The 21847-nt window shown below is 42.6% G+C and overlaps 1 protein-coding gene across 4 annotated transcripts in view; it reads left to right on the top strand.

The window, feature by feature from the left end:
• Window positions 1–399: 399 nt before the first annotated feature.
• RNF8 (ring finger protein 8) overlaps window positions 400–21847 on the top strand; it is a 36444-nt gene continuing 14996 nt past the window's right edge. The window contains exons 1-3 of one of the 4 annotated variants that reach the window (XM_070456519.1): window positions 400–653; window positions 9538–9666; window positions 20347–21087. In XM_070456519.1, the coding sequence (XP_070312620.1) occupies window positions 543–653; window positions 9538–9666; window positions 20347–21087 (981 nt within the window). In that variant the 5' untranslated portion in view covers window positions 400–542. The remainder of the gene's footprint in view (window positions 654–9537; window positions 9667–20346; window positions 21088–21847) is intronic. The other 3 variants (XM_070456518.1, XM_020885771.2, XM_020885768.2) reach the window with 3 other exon arrangements.

Raw genomic sequence — 21847 nt, 5'->3', positions numbered from 1 at the left:
AGGAGATGGTGCAAAAGAGGTGCTATTTAAAACAACTTTAATAGATTTAAAACATCACAAGTTAAAAGTTGTTTAATAGTAGGTTATAATTTTAAATAACTTAGAAAGCGTTATAAAGCAAAATTTTTAAAAAGGAGGAAAAGTGAGACGAGACTCCAGTGTGGGGAGGCTAAGACTGGGGTAAGGGTTCTACAAAGGGTGTACAAGGTGTGACAGGAGCATTAGAGTGCCTGGGGCGGGGGGGGGGGGGGGGGCGGCAAATGCCGCACCTTGGGCTAGACCCACCCTCACCTGGCCTAGACCACCCTCACCTGGGCTACCGGCCGCCAAGTGCCCTCCTCTCGCGCAGGCGCAGTGACTCCCACTCGCTGGCGGGGCGGGCTGGGGGCGGAGTCCAAGCGCACATTCACATCGATCGTGAGCCCGTAGCAACTGCTTCTGTCTGGGGTGTAGGTATGGCGCCCGCGAGGAAGCCGAGAGGCGGCGGGAACCCACGTCAGGGTCTCGCCGTGTGCTGACTGCGACCCCGGTCTGAGTGGACTATGGGGGATCCCGGCTCCCTGGTCACGGAAGGCGGCGCGGGTGAACGGAGCTGGTGCTTGCGACGAGTGGGGATGAACGCCGAGTGGCTGCTGCTGGAGGATGGAAATGAGGTGAGGGGGAGGGGTCTTCTTGAGGCGAGGGAAGGGGGTTGGAGGAGGCCGGGGTCCAAGGGAGGCCTCGCGTCCGGGCGGGAGGGATGAACCGGAAAGAGGAGGTGGGAGCAGTAGAGGAGAGCGGTGAGGGGTGGGTCCTAGATGAGGGAACGGAGAAAGGGGCCTGGTGCGAGCGGTTTGGGGGCGGGGAGGGTCTCAGGTGGGAGGTGTCCGGGGGAAGTAGGGCCGCGCGGGAGAAAAGATGGCCCCTCTGACAGCGTCCTAGGCCCGAGGGGCGAGCTGGGCCAGGTGTCTGGGTTGCGGGAAGGAGCCTGGTTGAGGGGCAGAGCGAGAGGTGAACGTCGAGGCTATGAGGACTGCTGGGGTTTCGAGGGGAAAGGCGACTGTGGGTCTCACGGAGCGCGTCGGCGACCGCCCGGGTGGCGGAACTGGGAGGCGGAGCTGCCCGGCATTTGAGGGGGAAATTCGGGGGACTGCTGAGAGAAGAAACTTTCTCAAGTTTATTTTGAAAACGATTGCGAGCTTGGGGTAGTGCCCCTTAAAATACCCAGGCTTTAACGTAAAAGTGTCTTTTTCTTTAACAGTTCATGAGAATTGGCGCTTTGATGTGGGCCACAATTCTCCTGTGAGCCTCGGTACTGCCCATTGGCACCTCCTGGGTTGGGGTAGGGTTTCAGAAATATGAGAATTCTCTCCAGAGGCCGTTTCTGACGTTCTCCAATGCTGTCATAAATGCAAAACAAAAACAACTTGAGAGGTGAGGCACAGTTTCAGTTGGAGGCCGCTAGGACTGGGGTGGTGGTTTTACAGATGATGGAAAAGAGGGAAGAGAGAATGTAGTCTACTTGGAAAGGATGGCTAGATCAGGGACCATTTTGGGGTGACTGGGAACCGTTTTGGTTTTGGAAACATTTGTGTGAAGGACAAACAAGTCTTTAGGTAATTTTATATGTTTAAATTTTTCCTATAAGTTAGGTAATCTCGGCTCAGTCTCGGGTATTTATTGAGTACTTACACTGTTTGGTATAGGAAGAGAGGGATAAATAATAATGGCTTCTACTCTCAGAGTTCACTGCTTGACTGGGAAAAGGAGGATTTTATACAGTGAAGCAGTTTGAGAACATCCATGCAGAGGCTAATCAAGTGCCAAGCTGTGGTTTATTTAGTATTAAGGAAAAGAAGGCAGCACGGTTGTCTGAGGAGGCTTTACAAATAGGTGAGAAAAGGAGAGAACCGAAAGGCAAGGGAGAAAGGGAAACAAACACCCAGCTGAATGCTGGGTTCCAGAGAATAGCAAGGAGAGATAACAAAGCCTTCTTAAGTGATCAGTGCAAAGAAATAGAGTAAAACAATAGAATCTGAAAGACTAGAGATCTCCTCAAGAAAATTGAAAATGTCAAGGGGAACATTTCATGCAAGGATGGGCATGATAAAGGACAGAAACAGTAAGGACCTAACAGAAGAGATTAAGAGGTGGCAAGAATACACAGAAGAGCTATACAAAAAAGGTCTTAATGACCCAGATAACCACAACTGTATGGGCACTAACCTAGAGCCAGACATCCTGTAGTGTGAAGTCAAGTGGGCATTAGGAAGCTTTACTACAAACAAAGCCAGTAGAGGTGACAGAGTTCCAGCTGAGCTATTTCAGATCCTAAGAAATGATGTTGTAAAAGTGCTGCACTCAATATGTCAGCAAATTTGGAAAAGTCAGCAGTCGCCACAGGACTGGAAAAGGTTAGTTTTCATTCCAGTCCCAAAGGACAGTGCCAGAGAATGTTCAAACTAGTGTACAGTTGCACTCATTTCACATGCTAGCAAGGTAATGCTCAAAATCTTCAGCAGTACATGAACCAAGAACTTCCTGATATACCAGGTAAATTTAGAAAAGGCAAAGGAACCAGAGATCAAATTTCCAGCATCTGTTGGATCGTAGAGAAAACAAGGGAATTCCAGAAGAACATCTGCTTCTGATTCATTGACTATACTAAAGTCTTTGACTGTGTGGATCACAATGAACTGTGGGAAATTCTTAAATAGATGGAAATACCAGACCAGCTTACCTGTCTGTTGAGAACCCTGTGTGCAGGTCATGCAGCAACAGTTAGAACCTGACATGAAACAACAGACTGGTTCAAAATTGGAAAAGAAGTACATCAAGGCTGTATATTATCACCTTGCTTATTTAGCTTATATGCAGAGTACATCATGCAAAATGCTGGGCTGGATGAATCACAAGCTAGAATCAAGTTTGCTAGGAGAAAGTGAAGAGGAAAGTGAAAAAACTGGCTTAAAACTCAGTATTCAAAAAACTGAGATCATGGCATCCAGTCCCATCACTTCATGGCAAGTAGATGGAGATAAAGTGGAAACAGTAGCACATTTTATTTTCTTCGGCTCCAAAATCACTGCAGATTGTGACTGCCATCGTGAAATTGAGAGACACTTGCTCCTTGGAAAGAAAGCTGTAACAAACCTAGACAACATATTAAAAAGCAGGGACATCACTTTGCCAGAAAGGTCCATATAGTTAAAGCTATGGTTTTTCCAGTAGTCATGTACAGATGTGAGAGTTGGATCATAAAGTAGGCTGAGTGCCATAGAATTGATGCTTTCAAATTGTGTTGCTGGAGAAGAGTCTTGAGAGCCCCTTAGACTGCAAGATCAAACCAGTAAATCCTAAAGGAAATCAACCTTGAATATTCATTAGAAGGACTGATGCTGAAGCTCCAATACTTTGGCCACCTGATGCAAAAGAACTGACTCCTTAGAAAAGACCCTGATGCCGGGAAAGATTGAGGGCAGGAAGAGGAGCAACAGAGGGTGAGATGGATAGCATTACCAACCCAATCGATATGAGTTTGAGCAAATTCCAGAAGATAGTAAAGGACAGGGAAGCCTGGCACACTCTAGTTCATGGGGTCACAAGTTTTTTTTTTTTTTTTTAATTTATGCATTTATTTATTTGATCTTAGTTATGGCATGCAGGATCTTCACTGCATCATGCAGGATCTCTCATTGTGGCGTGTGGGCTCAGTAGTTGTGGTGTGCAGGCTTAGTTGCTCCACAGCATGTGGGATCTTTGTTCCCCTGCCAGGGTTCAAACCCATATCTCCTACATTGCAAGGCAGATTCTTAACCACTGGACCACCAAGGAAGTCCATACTTTTGGGAAGTTTAACAAATGACGATACTAACACCTGCATAATAGTAACTCTACCTTATTTTCTATAGGGCCAAACGTTCACACACATCACCTAGTGCAAGCCCTGCACATGTACCACACCCACACACAACCCTATAAGGAATTTAGTAGTCATGTTAATTCATTCTTTAAGATTCAGTTGCCATGGGGACTTCCCTGATGGTCCAGTGGTTAACACTCTGCCCTTCCAATGCATGGGGCACGGGTTTCATCCCTGACTGGGAAACTAAGATTCCACATGATGCACAGCCCACCCAACTCTTCCGCCATGAGAAAAAAAAAAAAAAAAAATTTCAGTTGTGGTGCATTAATTCATTGCTTCTCAGTAGCTTGGTAGCAGTGAGAGTCTTGGGGAGGGTGCAGACAGAAAGAGTTAAAGCCTCTATAAAGGGGACTTTATAGTGCTTTAAAGTGCTCCTATACATATTTTAAACTATTGGATAATTTTTTGTGAGACTACCTCTAATGGGGCTCTCCTCATAGACCTGGCCATCTTCAAGGTCGGATCTTAGGAAGTGGTTCGTACACAGTGGGCAGTGTGTATGAGCAGAGCTTGAGTCAAAGCCAAGACGTGATGTCTTGCTAATTGTAACAGTCCCCAAACCATAGCACAAGATGTTGCACACAAGATTTTAGAAAGTATGCTGATACCATTTAGTTACAACAGCAGAGTAAGGTCAGTTTCTTGCCTTCCCAGTTCCCCAAAGTCTCAGCTATAATAATGAAAGTTCCTCTCGTTTCACTGAAGGAAATACTGTAGCAAAGTATCTGCCTGAATGGGTGTCTTTAAATTTCTTAAACCAGCCCAGAGAGCTTGGTAGAAAAACAGATAGGTTTATTGCAAACTATCTAGTTCCCAGGCCCTATAACTACGCCTTTGGGGAAAACCATAGTATCTTCATTTTTCTTTTTTTCTTCTCATGTATTTGGTTTTCACGAAGCTCTTTGCCCTAGTGAAAGTGAAAGTCACTCAGTCGTGTCCAACTCTCTGTGACCACATGGACTATATAGTCCATGGAATTCTCCAGGCCAGAATACTGGAGTGGGTAGCCATTCCCTTCTTCAGGGGATCTTCCCAACCCAGGGATTGAACCCAGGTTTCCCACATTGCAGGCAGGTTCTTTATCAGCTGAGCCACCAGGGGAGCCCTAAGAGGGTTGTTAAAGGGTCATCCGAGAGGAGTTGATGGTCACTGGGATACCGTAGGAGTCATGCCTGGGCTTCTCCAGTGGCTCAGTGGTATCTGCCTGCAGTGCAGGGGTCACAGGAGACGCTGGTTTGATCCCTGGGTGGGGGAGATCCCCTGGAGGAGGGCATGGCAACCCACGCCAGTATTCTTACTAGAGAATCCCACGGACAGAGGAGCCTGGTAGGCTACAGCTCATAGGGTTGCAGAGTCGGACATGACTGAAGCAACTTAGCATACACGAAGGAGTCATGCCTAGGAAGAAAGCATTAGTAAAGGTGGGTAAGGACAGGATTAATTTGTAGACTAATACTGTCAGTAAGTGAAGAGGCTGGCACAACTTTGTAAATGGAAGCAACCCATAGCTTGTTAGTGATAGTTTGTTGTTATGTTATGAATGATGATGGATATTCAGATAAGCTGAATAGATGAATGATGTCTTGCTAATTGTAACAGTCCCCAAACCATAGCACAAGATGGTGCACACAAGATTTTAGGAGGTATGCTGATACCATTTAGTTACAACAGCAGAGTAAAGGTCAGTTTCTTGCCTCCCCAGTTCCCCAAAGTCTCAGCTATGATAATGAAAGTTCCTCTCATTTCACTGAAGGAAATACTGTAGCAAAGTGTCTGCCTGAATGGGTGTAGATGAATTATCAATATATCAAGGTATATTCTAGGACCAGATAGTGAAGGGAAAGAGAAAAAAAGTGTTTTCTTCCTTTCCTGGATTCAGAGTTCATAGGCAATTTCAGAAAAAGCACTCATTATTCCCTTTTTTGTATTATTGTCTCCAGGCTACCCATAATGGCAGTCTGTCTCCCCTCAAATATTGAAGTGGAATATTGAATACTTTCTTGCTAGAAATAAAGCTACCTAAATGGAAATTCTTATTGAATATGGGTGACAGATAAATCCTCAACATTCCATTTTTAAAGGATATGTGTGCTCAGAGGAACTTCTATAATTAATTTCTGGCAAACGTCAAAGCACTGAGAAACTTCAGACTCAGGATTTTGGTCGAGGTGATCACTACATTGTAAAGGCAAACAAGTCAGGTTTGTAAGGTTCCTGGCTGCTGCTCCGTGGTTTCCAGTGGTAATAACCCATTTTCCAACTTCTGACCTAAAAAACACCCATCTCCTGGAATCCAGGAGGACTCATAAGCAAGATCTCTCTATTTTTCCATTTATTCACAAATATTTACTGAGCAGAAAGAGGCTCTAAGGAGTACAGAAATACTGTGGTACACAATATGGATAAGGTCCCTGCTCATGAAATTTAAATTCTAAATATAAATGTAGAAAAATAAATAAAAGTAGACAAAAATAAATGAAACAAGCGATGTAATTTTGGATTGTGGTAAGCACATGCTATTAATGTGAAGGAATGCAATGGCGAGGGAGGGAGCAGGCAGCAACTTTAGATCAGGTAATCAGGGTAGGCCTCTGAGGAGCTGAAACTTGAAAGATGGGAAGGAGCCCATGCAAACGTCTGAAAGAAGAATGTTCTAACCAGAGGAGATAGGTGAAAATACCCTCAGGTAGAAGTCAGTGTTTCTAACCATGATGTGGGATAAACTGAAGAGATAGAGGGAGTTAGGACATTGAGGGCCTTAGAGACTGTGGAAGGAAGTTTGGATTATTAGAGAATTTTAAGAAAGGGGAAAACCTGGTTTAAGGTTTTTATATTACTACTCTAGCTACTGTGTAAAGAATGGGGGCTAGCACAGGAGCAAAAACAGCCCAACTAGAGGAAGCAGTGTGGTTTGGATTAAGATAGTGGCCACTGATAGAAGTGAGTAGATTTAGGGCATATTTGAATTACAGCCAGTAGATTTTGCTGATGATTTGAATGTGGATCCGGATGAGGGCCATGAATGGCTCCTGGGTTTGGGGCTAAGCAGTGGGTTGGGTGGTAGTGTGAGTTACTGAGATGAGAGTTTGTGGGGAGGAATAGATTGGGGCAAAAAGCTGTGGTGGTTTTTTAGGGACTGAGGACAGGCATGATTTTGAAAGAATTTCAAGAGGAACAAAAGAGGCAGCTTTTAGAAAACCACAGACTATTTGGCTTAATATTCCCAAGTAAGGTTGGGGTTATAGATCACCAAAGAGGTGACTTGTGTACCAAGAAGAAAAAGCAAATTCTGTGATCTGGATTCCAGAAGAATCTTATTTCCTTCCTTCACAGGGTCATTATGAACTCGACTGGTTTGTCAAAAAAATATGTTAGATGTGAACTGGGATTTCATTGCAACCTGTCTTTATGGATAAGATGGAAAATAAGGACTTTTTCTTTTTCATCTTTTGGTTGAACTATAACTGTTGAAGGTGATTGCTAAATTGTGTGGTAGAATGTTTACTAGGCTGTCCTGAGAGTTTTGCCTTTGGTTGTAGCCTATTTTAATCTTTTTATCTGTGTCTTGAATGAAGGTACAGAGGGCATCATATCATTTTGGTGGGTGACTCAAAGCTGGAAGAGATACTGATTATGTCTGATGGCAGATGAAAAGTTTAGAAAAGTCTTGACAAGCTCATGATAGGCTGAATTAACAAGATGAAATTTAATAGGAATCAATTGATCCTGTACTGGAATCCAGATTTACCAACTAGTCAAATATAGGATAGAAGAGACATGATTTAGCATAAAAATTCTTAGGGGAGCGTTCAGTTCAGTCGCTCAGTCATGTCCTTTTCAACCCCAAGAACTGCAGTACGCCAGGCTTCCCTGTCCATCACCAACTCCTGGAGCTTGCTCAAGCATCAAGTCAGTGATGCCATCCATCTCATCTTCTGTTGTCCCTTTCTCCTGCTTCAATCTTTTCCAGCATCGAAGTCTTTTCCAATGAGTCAGTTCTTCAAATCAGGTGGCCAAAGTATTGGAGTTTTAGCTTCAGCATTAGTCCTTCCATGAATATTCAGGACTGATTTCCTGACTGATTTGATCTTCTTGAAGTTCAAGGGGCTCTCGAGTCTTCTCCAATACCACAGTTCAAAAGCATCAATTCTTTGGTGCTCAGCTTTCTTTCCTTCTTTCTTTCAGGGGAGGATTAGACCAAGAAATTTAATTATTCTTCAGCCTAAAGATACATTGACAGTGTGATATATCTGCTATGAAAGCTAATGCATCTTATATGTTCCAGTGATAATATCTAGGACTGAGAAAGTGATACTTGCATCCGGCTATGTAATAAAAATTAGGTTTATTTTTCTTGATGTGGCATCCAGGAATAAAAATAAACCAGGGGTCTCTTCACAGACCCATAGGATGGCAAAAAGACTCAAACCTATGCCATGGAGTTACATCGAAGTAATTGGAAACACAGGGTCAAGAAAAGGGAAGATTCAGTAAATAATTTATAGCTGCCATGTGAAAAGGGGAATTGGAGATTTTTCTGGTGGTGCCCAGAGCAGAACCTGGGCCAAAGAATGGAATTTATAGGAAGAAAGAGGCCAAGTCAGAGCCATTAAAAAACCGGAGAGACTGTCTTGTACAGAAGCTATAGTTCTTGGCAGTGTTTAAGACTAGTTGATGGGGGTGTGTAGAAAGGAATCCTCCATCCTGAGTGGCCTTTCAGAATCTGAAGAAGATTTAACTTTGGGACCAGGAACCAGGTTTGATCACTCAAGAGTTTTTGTGTAGCAGAGTTTTATTAAAGTGAAAAGGGACAGGAAAGCTTCTGACGTGGACACCAGAAGGGGACGGAGAATGACCAACCCCCACCAGTGTTAGCAAGGGAGTTACATACTTTTTAATTAGTTATTACAATAAATCAAAAGAATGTTTCAAGATTGTAAAGATCTTACTAAACCCACTCCCATAATTTACATTTTAAGATAACAGAGTTCAGTTCAATTCAGTCGCGTCCAATTCTTTGCGACCCCATGAGTCGCAGCATGCCAGGCCTCCCTGCCCATTACCAACTCTCTGAGTTTATTCAAACTCATTAGCCAGAAGGTTTTCAGGAAGAAGAAACTGTCCTCAAGCAGGATACATTGTTGTTCTTAATCCTTAGTACAGAGTTTAAACTGAGTTGTTTGTTATGTAATCATCAGTTCCTGGCTTAAAGGAAAAAATGTTTTATGTGACTAAAACTAAGAAATGTAGAGGAAAACAAAAAATTTGTCCTTTCCTCTTCCTTGAGAACCCTAGACCCCTGTCTCTGCTTTGAGAGCCCCAGACCCCTTTCTCCTCCTCCAGGACTCCTGACTTCTTATCAACCTGCCTAGGAATTGACTCTCATCACCAGTCGTAATACTCCATGGCTAACTCTGTTCAGCTAACTCTTGTCACAGCTTTTTGCCTTTTTCTACTCAGTGGCTCCAGTGGCAAATGAAGGAGGAGATGGCCAGCGATCTATTTGGGTTTCATGGGAGTCTGGTTTCATAAGTCAAGACTTGCGGATAACTGTTGGTTGACAAGATGGCAAAAGACCTCCTTTTTCGGTGCAGTGGCTGATTGTGTCTCTTACTTTGTTATTATCTTCCTAGGTGACTGTAGGGCGAGGATTTGGTGTTACATACCAGTTGGTATCAAAAATCTGCCCTCTGATGATTTCCCGAAACCACTGTGTTTTGAAGCAGAATGCTGAGGGCCAGTGGACAATTATGGACAACAAGGTACAGTAATCCATGGAAGCCTAGTTACTTTTATTGGATTTTTTTTTTAATTGGAGGATAATTGCTTTACAGTATTGTGTATCAATGTGAATCAATCATAGGTATATGTATATCCCCTCTCTCTTGAATCTCCTTCCTGTCTATTTATTTTTAGGTTAGGGTTTTTTTCCTCCCCAAAGGTAATACGTGGTACAAAATTAAAAGATTTAAAAATATATCTTCTACCATAGCTACTCACTTGTCTTGCCCAGAAATGACTATTTCTCTATGCTGCCAGAGGTTAGATTATGCCAAAATAAGTTACTTTGTAGGGAACATCTGGGCTTCCCTGTTGGCTTAATGGTAAAGAATTCATCTGCCAATGCAGGAGATGAGGGTTCGATCCCTGGGTCAGGAAAATCCCCTGGAGAGGGAAATGGCAACCTGTTCCAGTATTCTTGCCTGGGAAATCCCACAAACAGAGGATCCTGGGGCTGCAATCCCTGTGGTCACAGAAGAGTGAACATGACATAGCAACTGAACAGCAAAGGAACACCTGTGTTGGGGCAATGGGTCCTGTTCCAGAAACTAGACTAAGTTACCAGTGAATTTTGTCTCTTGTGAGTCAAAGGTCCAGAGACCTTGGGAATCTGATGAAGATTCTAGGGTACACCTGTGATTCAGGGCATGGGGAACAGGGGGAACTGAGCTGACTACACTTACTCCTTCTTTTTCTCACTCCTTTCCATCAGGGCAAACCCCTTCCCTCACATTTAACATGTTTTATGAGTTAGTGCTCTAAGGAAGATTTCCTCAAAGTTTTTTTTGTTTGTTTGTTTGCTTGAAACAAATTTGAAAACCACAAATACTAAGGAAGTTGAAATAATGTATAGACCCAGCAATTTAGGAAGTACCTAAAGTGCATATGTGAAGTTTGTACCGAAAGTGCAAATACAGTGAAAATATAGACTATGAAGTGAGAGAAATTCTACTGTAACCAGTTAAGGATTAGGAAGTGTGAAATGTCTTTTGACACCAGTTTGCACTGCTCTGGTTGAAAGGATTTTAAAGATACTTGTTAGAAGGAAAGGTATTAAGATCATTCTGAGACCAATGCCAACAGGTGTGGGGGAGTTCCCTCCGCACCCCCCATCTGTCTACCTGAGATAGCATCAGATTCTACAGGTAGAGGGCTTAGTCCCACAAGACTACTTTCCACTTCAGATACCAGTCACAACCCCAGGTTAACATCTGTGCTTCAACTGGTTATATGTTGGAGGTTCCAAGGACCCTGTCCTTGAACTTTGGGTGCCAGTTGCAAGTCCAGGTTTTAACCTGTACTTCTGGCTGACTGGCTAAATCAGAGGTTCCCATGGCCACCTCCCATTTTGGATTTAATTAATCAGCTTCAGCTGCTGCTGCTACTAAGTTGCTTCAGTCGTGTCTGACTCTGTGCAACCCCATAGACAGCAGCCCACTAGGCTCCCCCGTCCCTGAGATTCTCCAGGCAGGAATACTGGAGTGGGTTGCCATTTCCTTCTCCAATGCATGAAAGTGAAAAGTGAAAGTGAAGTCGCTCAGTCATGTCCAACTCTTAGCGACCCCATGGACTGCAACCCACCAGGTTCCTCCGTCCATGGGATTTTCCAGGAAAGAGTACCAGAGTGGGTTGCCATTGCCTTCTCCAATCAGCTTCAGAGTGATTCACAACTCAGGAATACATTTTCTTACATTTACTGGTTTATTGTAAAAGGATGTGGTCGGGGGTACAAGTGAACATCCTCATGAAAAAGATGCATCAATTCAGTTCAGTCACTCAGTCGTGTCTGATTCTTTGTGACCCCATGGACTGCAGCACGCCAGGCTTCCCTGTCCATCACCAACTCCCAGAGCTTACTCAAACTCATGTCCATCGAGTCAGTGATGCCATCCAACCATCTCATCCTCTGTTGTCTCCTCCTCCTGCCTTTAGTCTTTCCCAGCATCAGGGTCTTTTCCAGTAGGTCAGTTCTTTACATCCGGTGGCCACAGTATTGGAGCTTCAGCATCAGTCCTTCCATGAATATTCAGGACTGATTTCCTTTAGGACTGTATATGGGAAAAGACACAGAGCTTCCATGCCCAAACCCCATCCTTTTGGGGTTTTTTTGGAGACTTTATTACATATGTGTAATTGATTGAATCACTGGCCAGTGATGATCAACCTCTAACTTCTCTCCCCTCCCAGGGCTTGAGGGGTGGAACTGAAATCTGATGCTAACTAAGATAGACTGAAAGTTCCTGCCCTCCAGTCACTGGATTGGTTCCCCTGGCAACCAGACCTCATAGGTGACCCTGGGGTATTCCAAAAGTCACCTCATTTACATAACAAAGGATACCTTGATCTCTCTTACCACTTAGGAAATTTCAAGGGTTTTTAGAAACTGCTAGAAATGGGCATGAATACCAAATATATATATTTCTTATTATAATTCAGATTATCACAGGTATCCTGCTGGCCTGCCCAGCAGCCTCATTTTGCATGCATAAAACTGCTAGATTTAAGCTGTTGGAGAAAGTATCTTCCTGCACTAGGATTAAGTTGAGTTGGCATGGTGTTGAAGGAGAGCATAAATGCTAAGTAAATTGGTTCGGCACTCTTGGCAAGGCCCTGTGAGCAGAATAGAAATTGGCACTGAAAAGGGGACCTTAGAGATGATCTAGTTTAACCCCTTCTGGGGACACTTGAGTCTGAACAAACCTTGCTGCTTGGAGCAATTCAGCTTTCCGCCTCCCAGCAGCTAGAGCAGTGGTTCTCAACTGTTTCCAATTTTGCCCATACATGGGATACTTTTAAAAAATACTGATGATATCACATTAAAATTAAGAATTTCCATTCACCAAAATATATCATTAAGAGAGTGAAAGCATGATTAAGTGGAAGATACTTGCTAAAGATATAATCAGTGAAGGGCTTATACTTGGATGTGTGTGTGTGTGTGTGTGTGTGTGTGCACATACACACACACACACACACACACACTCTTAGTTGCTCAGTCGTGTCCAACTCTTTGCAACCCCATGGACTGCAGCCCACTAGGCTCCTCCGTCCATGGGAATTCTCCAGGCAAGAATACTGGAGTGGGTTGCCATGCCCTCCTCTAGGGGATCTTCCCAACCCAGGGATCCAAACCAGGTTTCCTGCATTGCAGGCAGATTCTTTACCATCTGAGCCACTGGATGTAAACAGAACTCCAAATCAATAAGAAAAAGAAAGATAATCCAGTTTTAAAAATGGGCAAGAACCAGGCACTTCACAAAAGATTCTTTCTGATTGTTCAGTATCCTTGAAACATTGTTCAGCTTCATTAATGATCTGTGAAATACATGATGGAATACCACGACACACCCTGTAGTCAGAGTAACTATAATCACATTTTAATGATGCCATATATTTACATGGGTATGGAGCCAAGTAGTCTTTTGATAGAAATATAAATAGGTACAACTATTTTGGGAAAATATTTGTCATTATTTATTAAAGTTGTGTATGTATATATGTGTATATATGTATACATACATACATACGTTGTTGTTGTTGTGTAGTGCTAAGACATGTTCCACTCCTGTGACCCCATGGATTGCAGCCCCTAGGCTCCTCTGTCCGTGGGATTTCCCAGGCAAGACTGGAGTGGGTTGCCATTTCCTTCTCCAGGGCATCTTCCCATCCCAGAGATTGAACCCATGTCTCCTGCATTGGCAGGTGGATTCTTTACCACTGAGCCATCTGGGAAGCTCATTTTCCTCTTCAGATTGTAGAGTAAAGCTGTGATGGATATTACGAAATGATGAACATGAATATTCTGAGGGGCCCTGTCATTTTCACTTTTATTTGCTTCACTGTCCTTTTCTTTTTTACAATAGTAGAAGATATTAGTTTTCACAATCAATAGCTAGACAAAAAATAAAAGATAATTACAAATCGCAAATCACAATGATAACATGATTAATCTAACAATATAAAATAATTACATACAATTTGGGGAGTCAAGCAGGGTGATGTGGTAAGTGGAAGTGCATACATGCACATGAAAACATCTGCTCAGCCAGTCTATATTTTTTGGTTGGTGCATTTAATTCATTTACATTTAAGGTAATTTTCAATATGTATGATCCTGTTACCATTTTCTTAATTGTTTCAGGTTTATTTTGTTTAGGTCTTTTCCCTGTCTTGTGTTTCTTGCCTGGAGAAGTTCATTTAGTGTTTGTTGCAAATAAAGCTGGTTTGGTTGTGCTGAATTCTCTTTAACTTTTGCTACTCTGGAAAGCTTTTGCTTTCTCTGTTAAATCTGAACAAGAGTCTTACTGGGTAAAGTATTATTCTTGGTTTTAGGTTTTCCCTGAACAAGAGTCTGGCTGGGTAGAGTATTCTTGGTTGTAGGTTCTTCCTTTTCACCACTTTAAATATTAACTATATCATGCCATTCCCTTCTGGCTTTTAGGCTTTCTTTGAGAAAACCAGCTGATAACCTGATGGGGGGTTCCCTTATCTGTTATTTGTCATTTTTCCCTTGTTGCTTTTAATATTTTACCTTTATCTTTAATTTTTTTCAGTTTGATTACTGTGTGTCTTGGTGTGTTCCTCCTTGGGTTTCTCCTGCCTGGGACTCTTTATGCTTCCTGGACTTGGTTGACTATTTCCTTTCCCATGTTAGGGAAATTTTCAGCTATTATCTTCCAAAGTATTTTTTGTGTCTTTTCTCTCTCTCTTTATCTGGGATCTCTATAACGGAAATGTTGTTGCATTTAACGTTGTCCCAGAGGTCTCTGAGCAACTAACAGTTTCACTTTTCATTTTCTTAGGTCTTTTAGGCTGTCTTCATTTTTTCTTCATTCTTTTTTCTATATTCTGTTCTGCAGCAGTGATTTCCACCATTCTGTTTTATGGATGTGAGACATGTGTAAGTAACCACAAGGTCACTTATCCATTGTTCTACCTCAGTTATTCTGCTGTTGATTCCTTCTAATGTATTGTTATCTCTATTTGCTTGTTTTTTTAGTTTTTCTAGGTCTTTGGTAAACATTACTTGCATCTTTCTCTGTTCTTTTTCCAAGATCCTGGATGATCTTCACTATCACTCTTCTGAATTCTTTTTCTGGAAGGTTGCCTGATCTCCACTTCATTTAGTTGCTTTTCTGAGGTTTTGTCCTTTCATCCGGAGCATAGCCCTCTGTTTTTTTTCATTCTGATTAACTTTCTGTGATGTGGTTTTCATTCTAGCCTCTGCGGGATTGTGGTTCATTTCTTCTGTCTGCCCTCTGGTGGATGAGACTGAGAGGCTTGTGTAAGCTTCCTCATGGGAGGGACTGGCAGTGGGAAAAACTGGGTCTTGCTCAGCTGGGTCTTGCTCTTTCTATACAAAAAAGATCTTCATGACCTAGATAACCACGATGGTGTGATCAGTCATCTAGAGCCAGACATCCTGGAATGCAAAGTCAAGTGGGCTTTAGGAAGCATTTACTACAAACAAAGCTAGTGGAGGTGATGGAATCCCAGTTGAGCTTATTTCACATCCTAAAAGATGATGCTATTAAAGTGCTGCACTCAATTGTGCCAGCAAATCTGGAAAGCTCAGCAGTGGCCACCAGACTGGGAAAGGTCAGTTTTCATTCCAATCCCAAAGAAGGGCAATGCCAAAGAATGTTCAAACTACTGCATGATTGCACTCATCTCACACGCCAGCAAAGTAATGCTCAAAATTCTCTCTTGGTGCATGCAAGATTTTGTTTGTGCCCTCCAGGAGTTGAGCCTCTGTTTCCCCCAGTCCTGTGGAAGTCTTGTAATCAAATCCCCCTAACGTGGGGCTTAGAACCTTCACAACAGTGGGAGACCATCTTTGGTATTATTGTTCTTCAGTTTGTGGGTCACCCACCCAGTGGGTATAGCATTTGATTTTATCCTGATTGCATCCCTCCTACTGTCTTGTTGCAGCTGGCTTCTTTGTCTTTGGATGTGGAGTATCTTTTTGGTGGGTTTCAGTATCCTCCTGTCAATAGTTGTTCAACAGCTAGTTGTGATTTTGGTGCTCTCGAAGGAGCCATCTTGAACCTCACTTTCCAAACTGTGGAATATTCTTGCAATGAAACACTATATGAATGAATGACTACTATATCAGCAACATGGATAAATCTCAGAGACATAATATTGAGTGAAAGAAAAAGACACTAAAGAATACGTATTATTCCAGAAAAACATCTATTTCTGCTTCATTGACTATGCCAAAGCCTTTGACTGTGTGGATCACAATAAGCTGTGGAAAATTCTGAAAGAGATGGGAATATCAGACCACCTGACCTGCCTCTTGAGAAACCTATATGCAGGTCAGGAAGCAACAGTTAGAACTGGACATGGAGCAACAGACTGGTTCCAAATAGGAAAAGGAGTACAGCAAGGCTGTATACTGTCACCCTGCTTATTTAACTTCTGTGCAGAGTACATCATGAGAAACGCTGGGCTGGAGGAAGCACAAGCTGGAGTCAAGGTTGCCAGGAGAAATATCAATAACCTCAGATATGCAGATGACACCATGCTTATGGCAGAAACTGAAGAAGAACTAAAGAGCCTCTTGATGAAAGTGAAAGAGGAGAGTGAAAAGGCTGGCTTAAAGCTCAACATTCGGAAAACTAAGATCATGGCATCTGGTCCCATCACTTCATGGCAAATAGATGGGGAAACAGTGGAAAACAGTAGCTGACTTTATTTTGTGGGGCTCCAAAATCACTGCAGATGGTGATTGCAGCCATGAAATTAAAGGACGCTTACTCCTTAGAAGAAAAGTTATGACCAACCTCGACAGCATATTAAAAATCAGAGACATTACTTTGTTAACAAAGTTCCGTCTGTATGGATGTGAGAGTTGGACTGTAAAGAAAGCTGAGTGCCGAAGAATTGATGCTTTTGACCTGTGGTGTTGGAGAAGACTCTTGAGAGTCCCTTGGATAGCAAGGAGATCCAACTTGTCCATCCTAAAGGAGATCAGTCCCGGGCGTTCATTGGAAGGACTAATGTTGAAGCTGAAACTCCAGTACTTTGACCACCTGATGCAAAGAGCTGACTCATTTGAAAAGACCCTGATGCTGGGAAAAATTGAGGGCAGGAGGAGAAGGGGATGACAGAGGATGAGATGGTTGGATGGCATCACTGACTCAATGGACATGAGTTTGAGTAAACTCTGGGAGTTGGTGATGGACAGGGAGGCCTGGCGTGCTGCAGTTCATGGGGTCGCAAAGAGTTGGACACGACTGAGGGACTGAACTGAACTGAATGCCATTTATATAATGTTCAAAAACCAAGCAAAGCTAATGTGTGATGTTAAGCCAGGCTAGTAGTCACCTTATGGCAGGGGGCAAAGGGTGTGGTTAGTGGCTAGGAGCAGGCATGGGGATGTTTCTGGGGTGCTGATAATGTGGGGTTTTTTTTTTTTAAACCTTGTGGTAGTTACACTGAAATGTTCACTTGTGATATTCATATAGTTGTACGTTTATGACTTATACCCTTTTATGTGTGTAACTTTGTTCTGGTAAAGAATTTTTTAAAATATTGACTGGTACATCTATTAGAAATGCTAAAATAATACATTACCAAGTGCTGATGAGCATGCAAAGTAACTGGAATTCTTAAACACTGCAAGTGAGGAAACAAAATAGTACCACCACTTTGAAAAACAGTTTGGCGGTTTCTTACAGTTAAACAGTTAATCACTTAACTGGTGATTCTATTTCTAGGTATTTACCCCAAATTAATAGGGACTTATGTTCTCATAAAAACTTGTACCTAAATGTTTCTAGTGGCTTTATTCATAATCACCAAAAACTGGAAGAAACTACTAGGGAATGGAGAAACAAGCTGGTACACCCATACCCTGGAGTACTACTCAGCAATAAAAATACCAGACTCCTGTAATGCAACCAAGTGGACACATCTAGAATCATCATGCTAAGCAAAAGAAGCCAGACTCCAAAGGGTACATACTGTGTATGATTCCATTTATACAACATTTGGAAAAGGCAGACCTATGTAGAGACGAGATGAGTAGACAGATGCCTGGGAATGGGTGAAGGGTTGACTGTAAAGGTACCTTGTGTCTTGATATGATTCTACACGGTGTTTGTGTCTAAACCTGGCTTTAAAAATCCTGATGCCTAGTTCCCATCTCAGACCAATTAATTCAGTCTGAGGATGAGACTCAGGCACTGCTATTTGTTCTAAACATTTCTGGGTGATTTCACTCCATACAGTTAGGGCTGAGACCATTTATGAGCTGCATAAATCATCTAGGGAACTGCACAGAAACATTGGCTTTTGGCTTTGGGTTTCCACTGTCCTCAACAACTGATTAAAACTCTAGACAGAGATTGAGCATCAAGTGAAGTAATTAGCATTTAAGGGGCTGAGGATTATTCCACCCTTATTCCATTGATGACTCAGACATTGGGCAGGCTTTTCTTTGGTTATTACTTTGCTCCTGCTGACATTGTTCAAACTGGTGATTATGAAAACCAGCATCAAGAAAGTGTTGACAGGAGTTTGATTTATTTAAACCATTGTATTTGAGATCATATCCTGGGCAGTACTTGACTGTTCCTATATAGCTGTGGTGTTTTCATCTTTTCTGTAGTCGCTTTGTGAACAAACCCGATTTGGGCCTTTGGTCCAAATTATACCACTAGGTGTCACCAAGGAGTGATTAATGGGTAAACAGAGGGATCCAAGGATAACATGTGATCGGAAAATTTTGAAAGCTTATTTTTCAGACCTAAAGGGCTTTGAAGGAGGCAGGTTAATGCAGAGGATCTAGTGGAGGGCTGCCAAAGGTCTTAAGAGTTTGCCCATGCTTTTTAGGGAATCCTTGCTTTCTCTCGTCTTAGGCTACTTCTATAACCTTCTTTATTTATTAACCTTGTCTTTGTCTTTGAGTTTTTCTTAAATGTTGGCATTAGGTGGCCACTTGTGTCATATTGCTTTCCCTGAGGCTGTTTTCCTGTGTATAATTTCAAACTGACTCTTCTTCTGGTCTCCATTCCTCTTCTTTGTTAATAAATATAACCTTTAGTCTCAGTTCAGATGTGAATTTCATCTCCGGCTTGTCCCTCAAAGTTAAGTCCTTGATATGGGTTAAAATGCCCACTTGTCTCTTTAAACTTTAAATCCTGCATTTGCTTCAAGTCTATTTTAGGACCTGTCATCCCCACTTAGCATCTCTTAGCTAACTCAGCTCTACATGATATTCCTTTGCATTTATAGGCTGTTCTATGTAATCCCACATTTGCTTAAATATGTCCTTGTGTTTTTCTTTCCACAGTCAGCTGCTAAAAGTTGTTTTCATATCTTCTGCTTTTGCACTTGGTATGTTTACCTTGCAAGATGCCGAGCATAGGGTTGAAGTGCTTGTTGATAAATCAGCTGAGCCAGAAAATAGTAGTGAACACTTGCATATACTCTTACATAATACTTATCATGTGCCAGGTACTTTTCTAAGTATATTACATGTGTTTTCTCATTAAATCCACACAGACACCATGAGGGAGACTGTTACTATCTTCCACTTGGTAGATGTGGCAACTGGGGTCTAGAGAAGTTAAGAAACTGGCCTGAGTCATGCAGCTGTTAAGTAATGGAGCCAGATTACAAACCCAGGCAGTCTGACTTCAGGGTCCATGCTCTTAATCTCCGCACTGATTTAAACCACAACAGTAAATATTGAGCATTTGTTATATGTGAGTCACTATGCTAAGTGTTTTGCATGAATTATCTCAGTCATTCCTCACAGCAGCAGTATGAGGTAGGAACTGTACTATTTTACAGACAGAACTGAGATACAAAGAGTAAATTGCTGAAGGCCATGCAATTAAGAATCCCAGGGTGGTTCATTTGAGCTATAAACCTAAGTGTGTATAAATCCAGAGCTCTGGCTCTTAACCTCTATGTTCTGTTACCCATTGAAAGTGAAAGTGTTAGTTGCTCAGTCGTGTCTGACTCTTTGTGACCCCATGAACTGTAGCCTGCCAGGCTCCTCTGTCCATGGAATTTTCCAGGAAAGAATACTGGAGTAGGTAATCATTCCCTTCTCCAGGGGATCTTCCTGACCCAGGGATCAAACCTGGGTCTCCTCTCTGGGGCTATTTAGGTCAGATCCCACCTTCAATTTGACAACAGTGCTAGGTGTCAGTACTTTCTTTCTTGGTTTATGAGTTCTGGGCAGTGTATTTTCACTTCACCAATGTGCTCAGGGGTCACACACATCCAGAGATAGTGCCTGCATGACTTTCTTGGAACCTCATCATTAGAATGCTACTTCCTTTACTAATAGTAGTTTTTCCAGTCTTGGCCCTTTGCCCCTAGTTTATGTCAGTAGAGCTATTCAATTTCAGTTTCTTTTAATGCTACTGCATTTATTTGAGTAAATTCATCCTCCAGTAATAAGGTGATTCCTGCCTATTATACAGGCAGTTCTCTGAAGACATGAACGTCATATAGGTAATAAGCCAAAGCACTATTTGAAGAATCCTGTTTCTAAGAATGGTGGTTTATGAACCTTTCTTTTCTTTGTTCTCAAGGGTTTTCTTCCTAAAAAGACAGAAGGTTTTGCAGCAGCAGGAGAAAAATTCCATTAAGAGGAGGAAAATCATGAAGCTTATTTTGTCTTTCTTCCCTTTCCCCAGAGTCTGAATGGTGTCTGGCTGAACAGAGAACGTCTAGAACCTTTAAAGGTCTATTCTATCCATAAAGGAGATCACATCCAGCTTGGGGTACCTCTGGAAAATAAGGAGAATGCAGAGTATGAGTATGAAGTTACCGAAGAAGATTGGGAGAGGATTTATCCTTGTCTTTCCCCCAAAAGTGACCAGATGATGGAAAAAAATAAGGGCTTGAGAACTAAAAGGAAATATAGTTTGGATGAATTAGAGGGTTCTGGAGCTGAAGGCCCCTCAAATTTGAAATCCAAAATAAGTAAATTGTCTTGTGAACTTAGTCAGCCAGTGAAGTCGCATGGGAAGGGTGAAGTGGCCAGTCCACCTTCTGAATATTTAGATACTAAGTTGACTTCTTTTGAGCCAAGTGGGAAGACCACAGGGGCTCATGTTAACCCAGGCCCTGCAAAAGTTATAGAGCTTCATCGTAAGAAGAAGAAAGCTTCAAATCCTTCAGCATCTCAGAGCAACTTAGAGCTGTTTAAGATAACCATGTCCAGGATTCTAATGCTGAAAACACAGATGCAGGAAAAGCAGGTAGCTGTTCTGAATGTGAAAAAGCAGACCAAAAAAGGGAGCTCAAAGAAGATTGTGAAAATGGAGCGGGAACTTCGGGATTTACAGTCCCAGCTGTGTGCAGAGCAGGCCCAGCAGCAGGCCAGAGTGGAGCAGCTGGAGAAGACCATCCAGGAAGAGCAGCAGCATCTCCAGGTACCACACAGGAGGGAAGGACAAGATGCCCCTTGGGGTGGGCAGGCCCTTTGTGAGCCTGTGACCAGAGCCCTGTTTCTAGGTCAGGGACCGTATGTTTAGTGCCAGGGACAGGAGAGGTAATGTGATCAGAAAACTTGAGGTCTGCATGACGATCAGATCAGGAGCCAGAGCTGGGTTGCCAACATGGGATGAGGGGACTGGCAGAACCAGCCAAGATGAATGAGGTTGTAAAAACTGAAGCATCGCAGAGCTGAGGTGGATTTAGAGAGAGGCTGGATGAAGGTCAAGATACCCAGAAGTTACAGTACACTCCATTTAAAGTATTAGTTGTTTTGATGAGTAATCTTCCTCTGCTCTGAGGTCAAAGCCAAATTCCTGTACCCAAGGCAGGTAGAGGTCAGCTGGTTACTCTGCGATTGATTTACCTGTTACTCGTTAGCTTTGTAGCTAACCTAGGAAGTGGGAGACTAGAAAGGCAAAAATGTTAATTTCTGTCCCGAGTAGCCAACATGGGAGGGGGCAGGTACACCATCACTCAGTTCTTGGGTTGAGTGCTACCTTGCACAGGATGTCTGCCTCTTCAGTAGATAAAATAATGACTGTCTTAGCTCTGTCAAGGTGAGAGTAAATGTGTCTGCATCCCTGAGTCATTTGTTTAGATGATAAGCTCTTGCACAGAGCTTCTTGCACAGGCTGATCCTGGTTCTGCTCAAAATGTCAGTTCCCATCTGGCCAGGACCACATGATTTACTCCCAC

Source organism: Odocoileus virginianus, chromosome 27 (assembly GCF_023699985.2).
Source record: "Odocoileus virginianus isolate 20LAN1187 ecotype Illinois chromosome 27, Ovbor_1.2, whole genome shotgun sequence".
Lineage (NCBI taxonomy): Eukaryota > Metazoa > Chordata > Mammalia > Artiodactyla > Cervidae > Odocoileus > Odocoileus virginianus.
The sequence above is the reverse complement of the archived record's forward strand: the minus strand, read 5'-3'. Positions and strand labels throughout refer to the sequence as shown.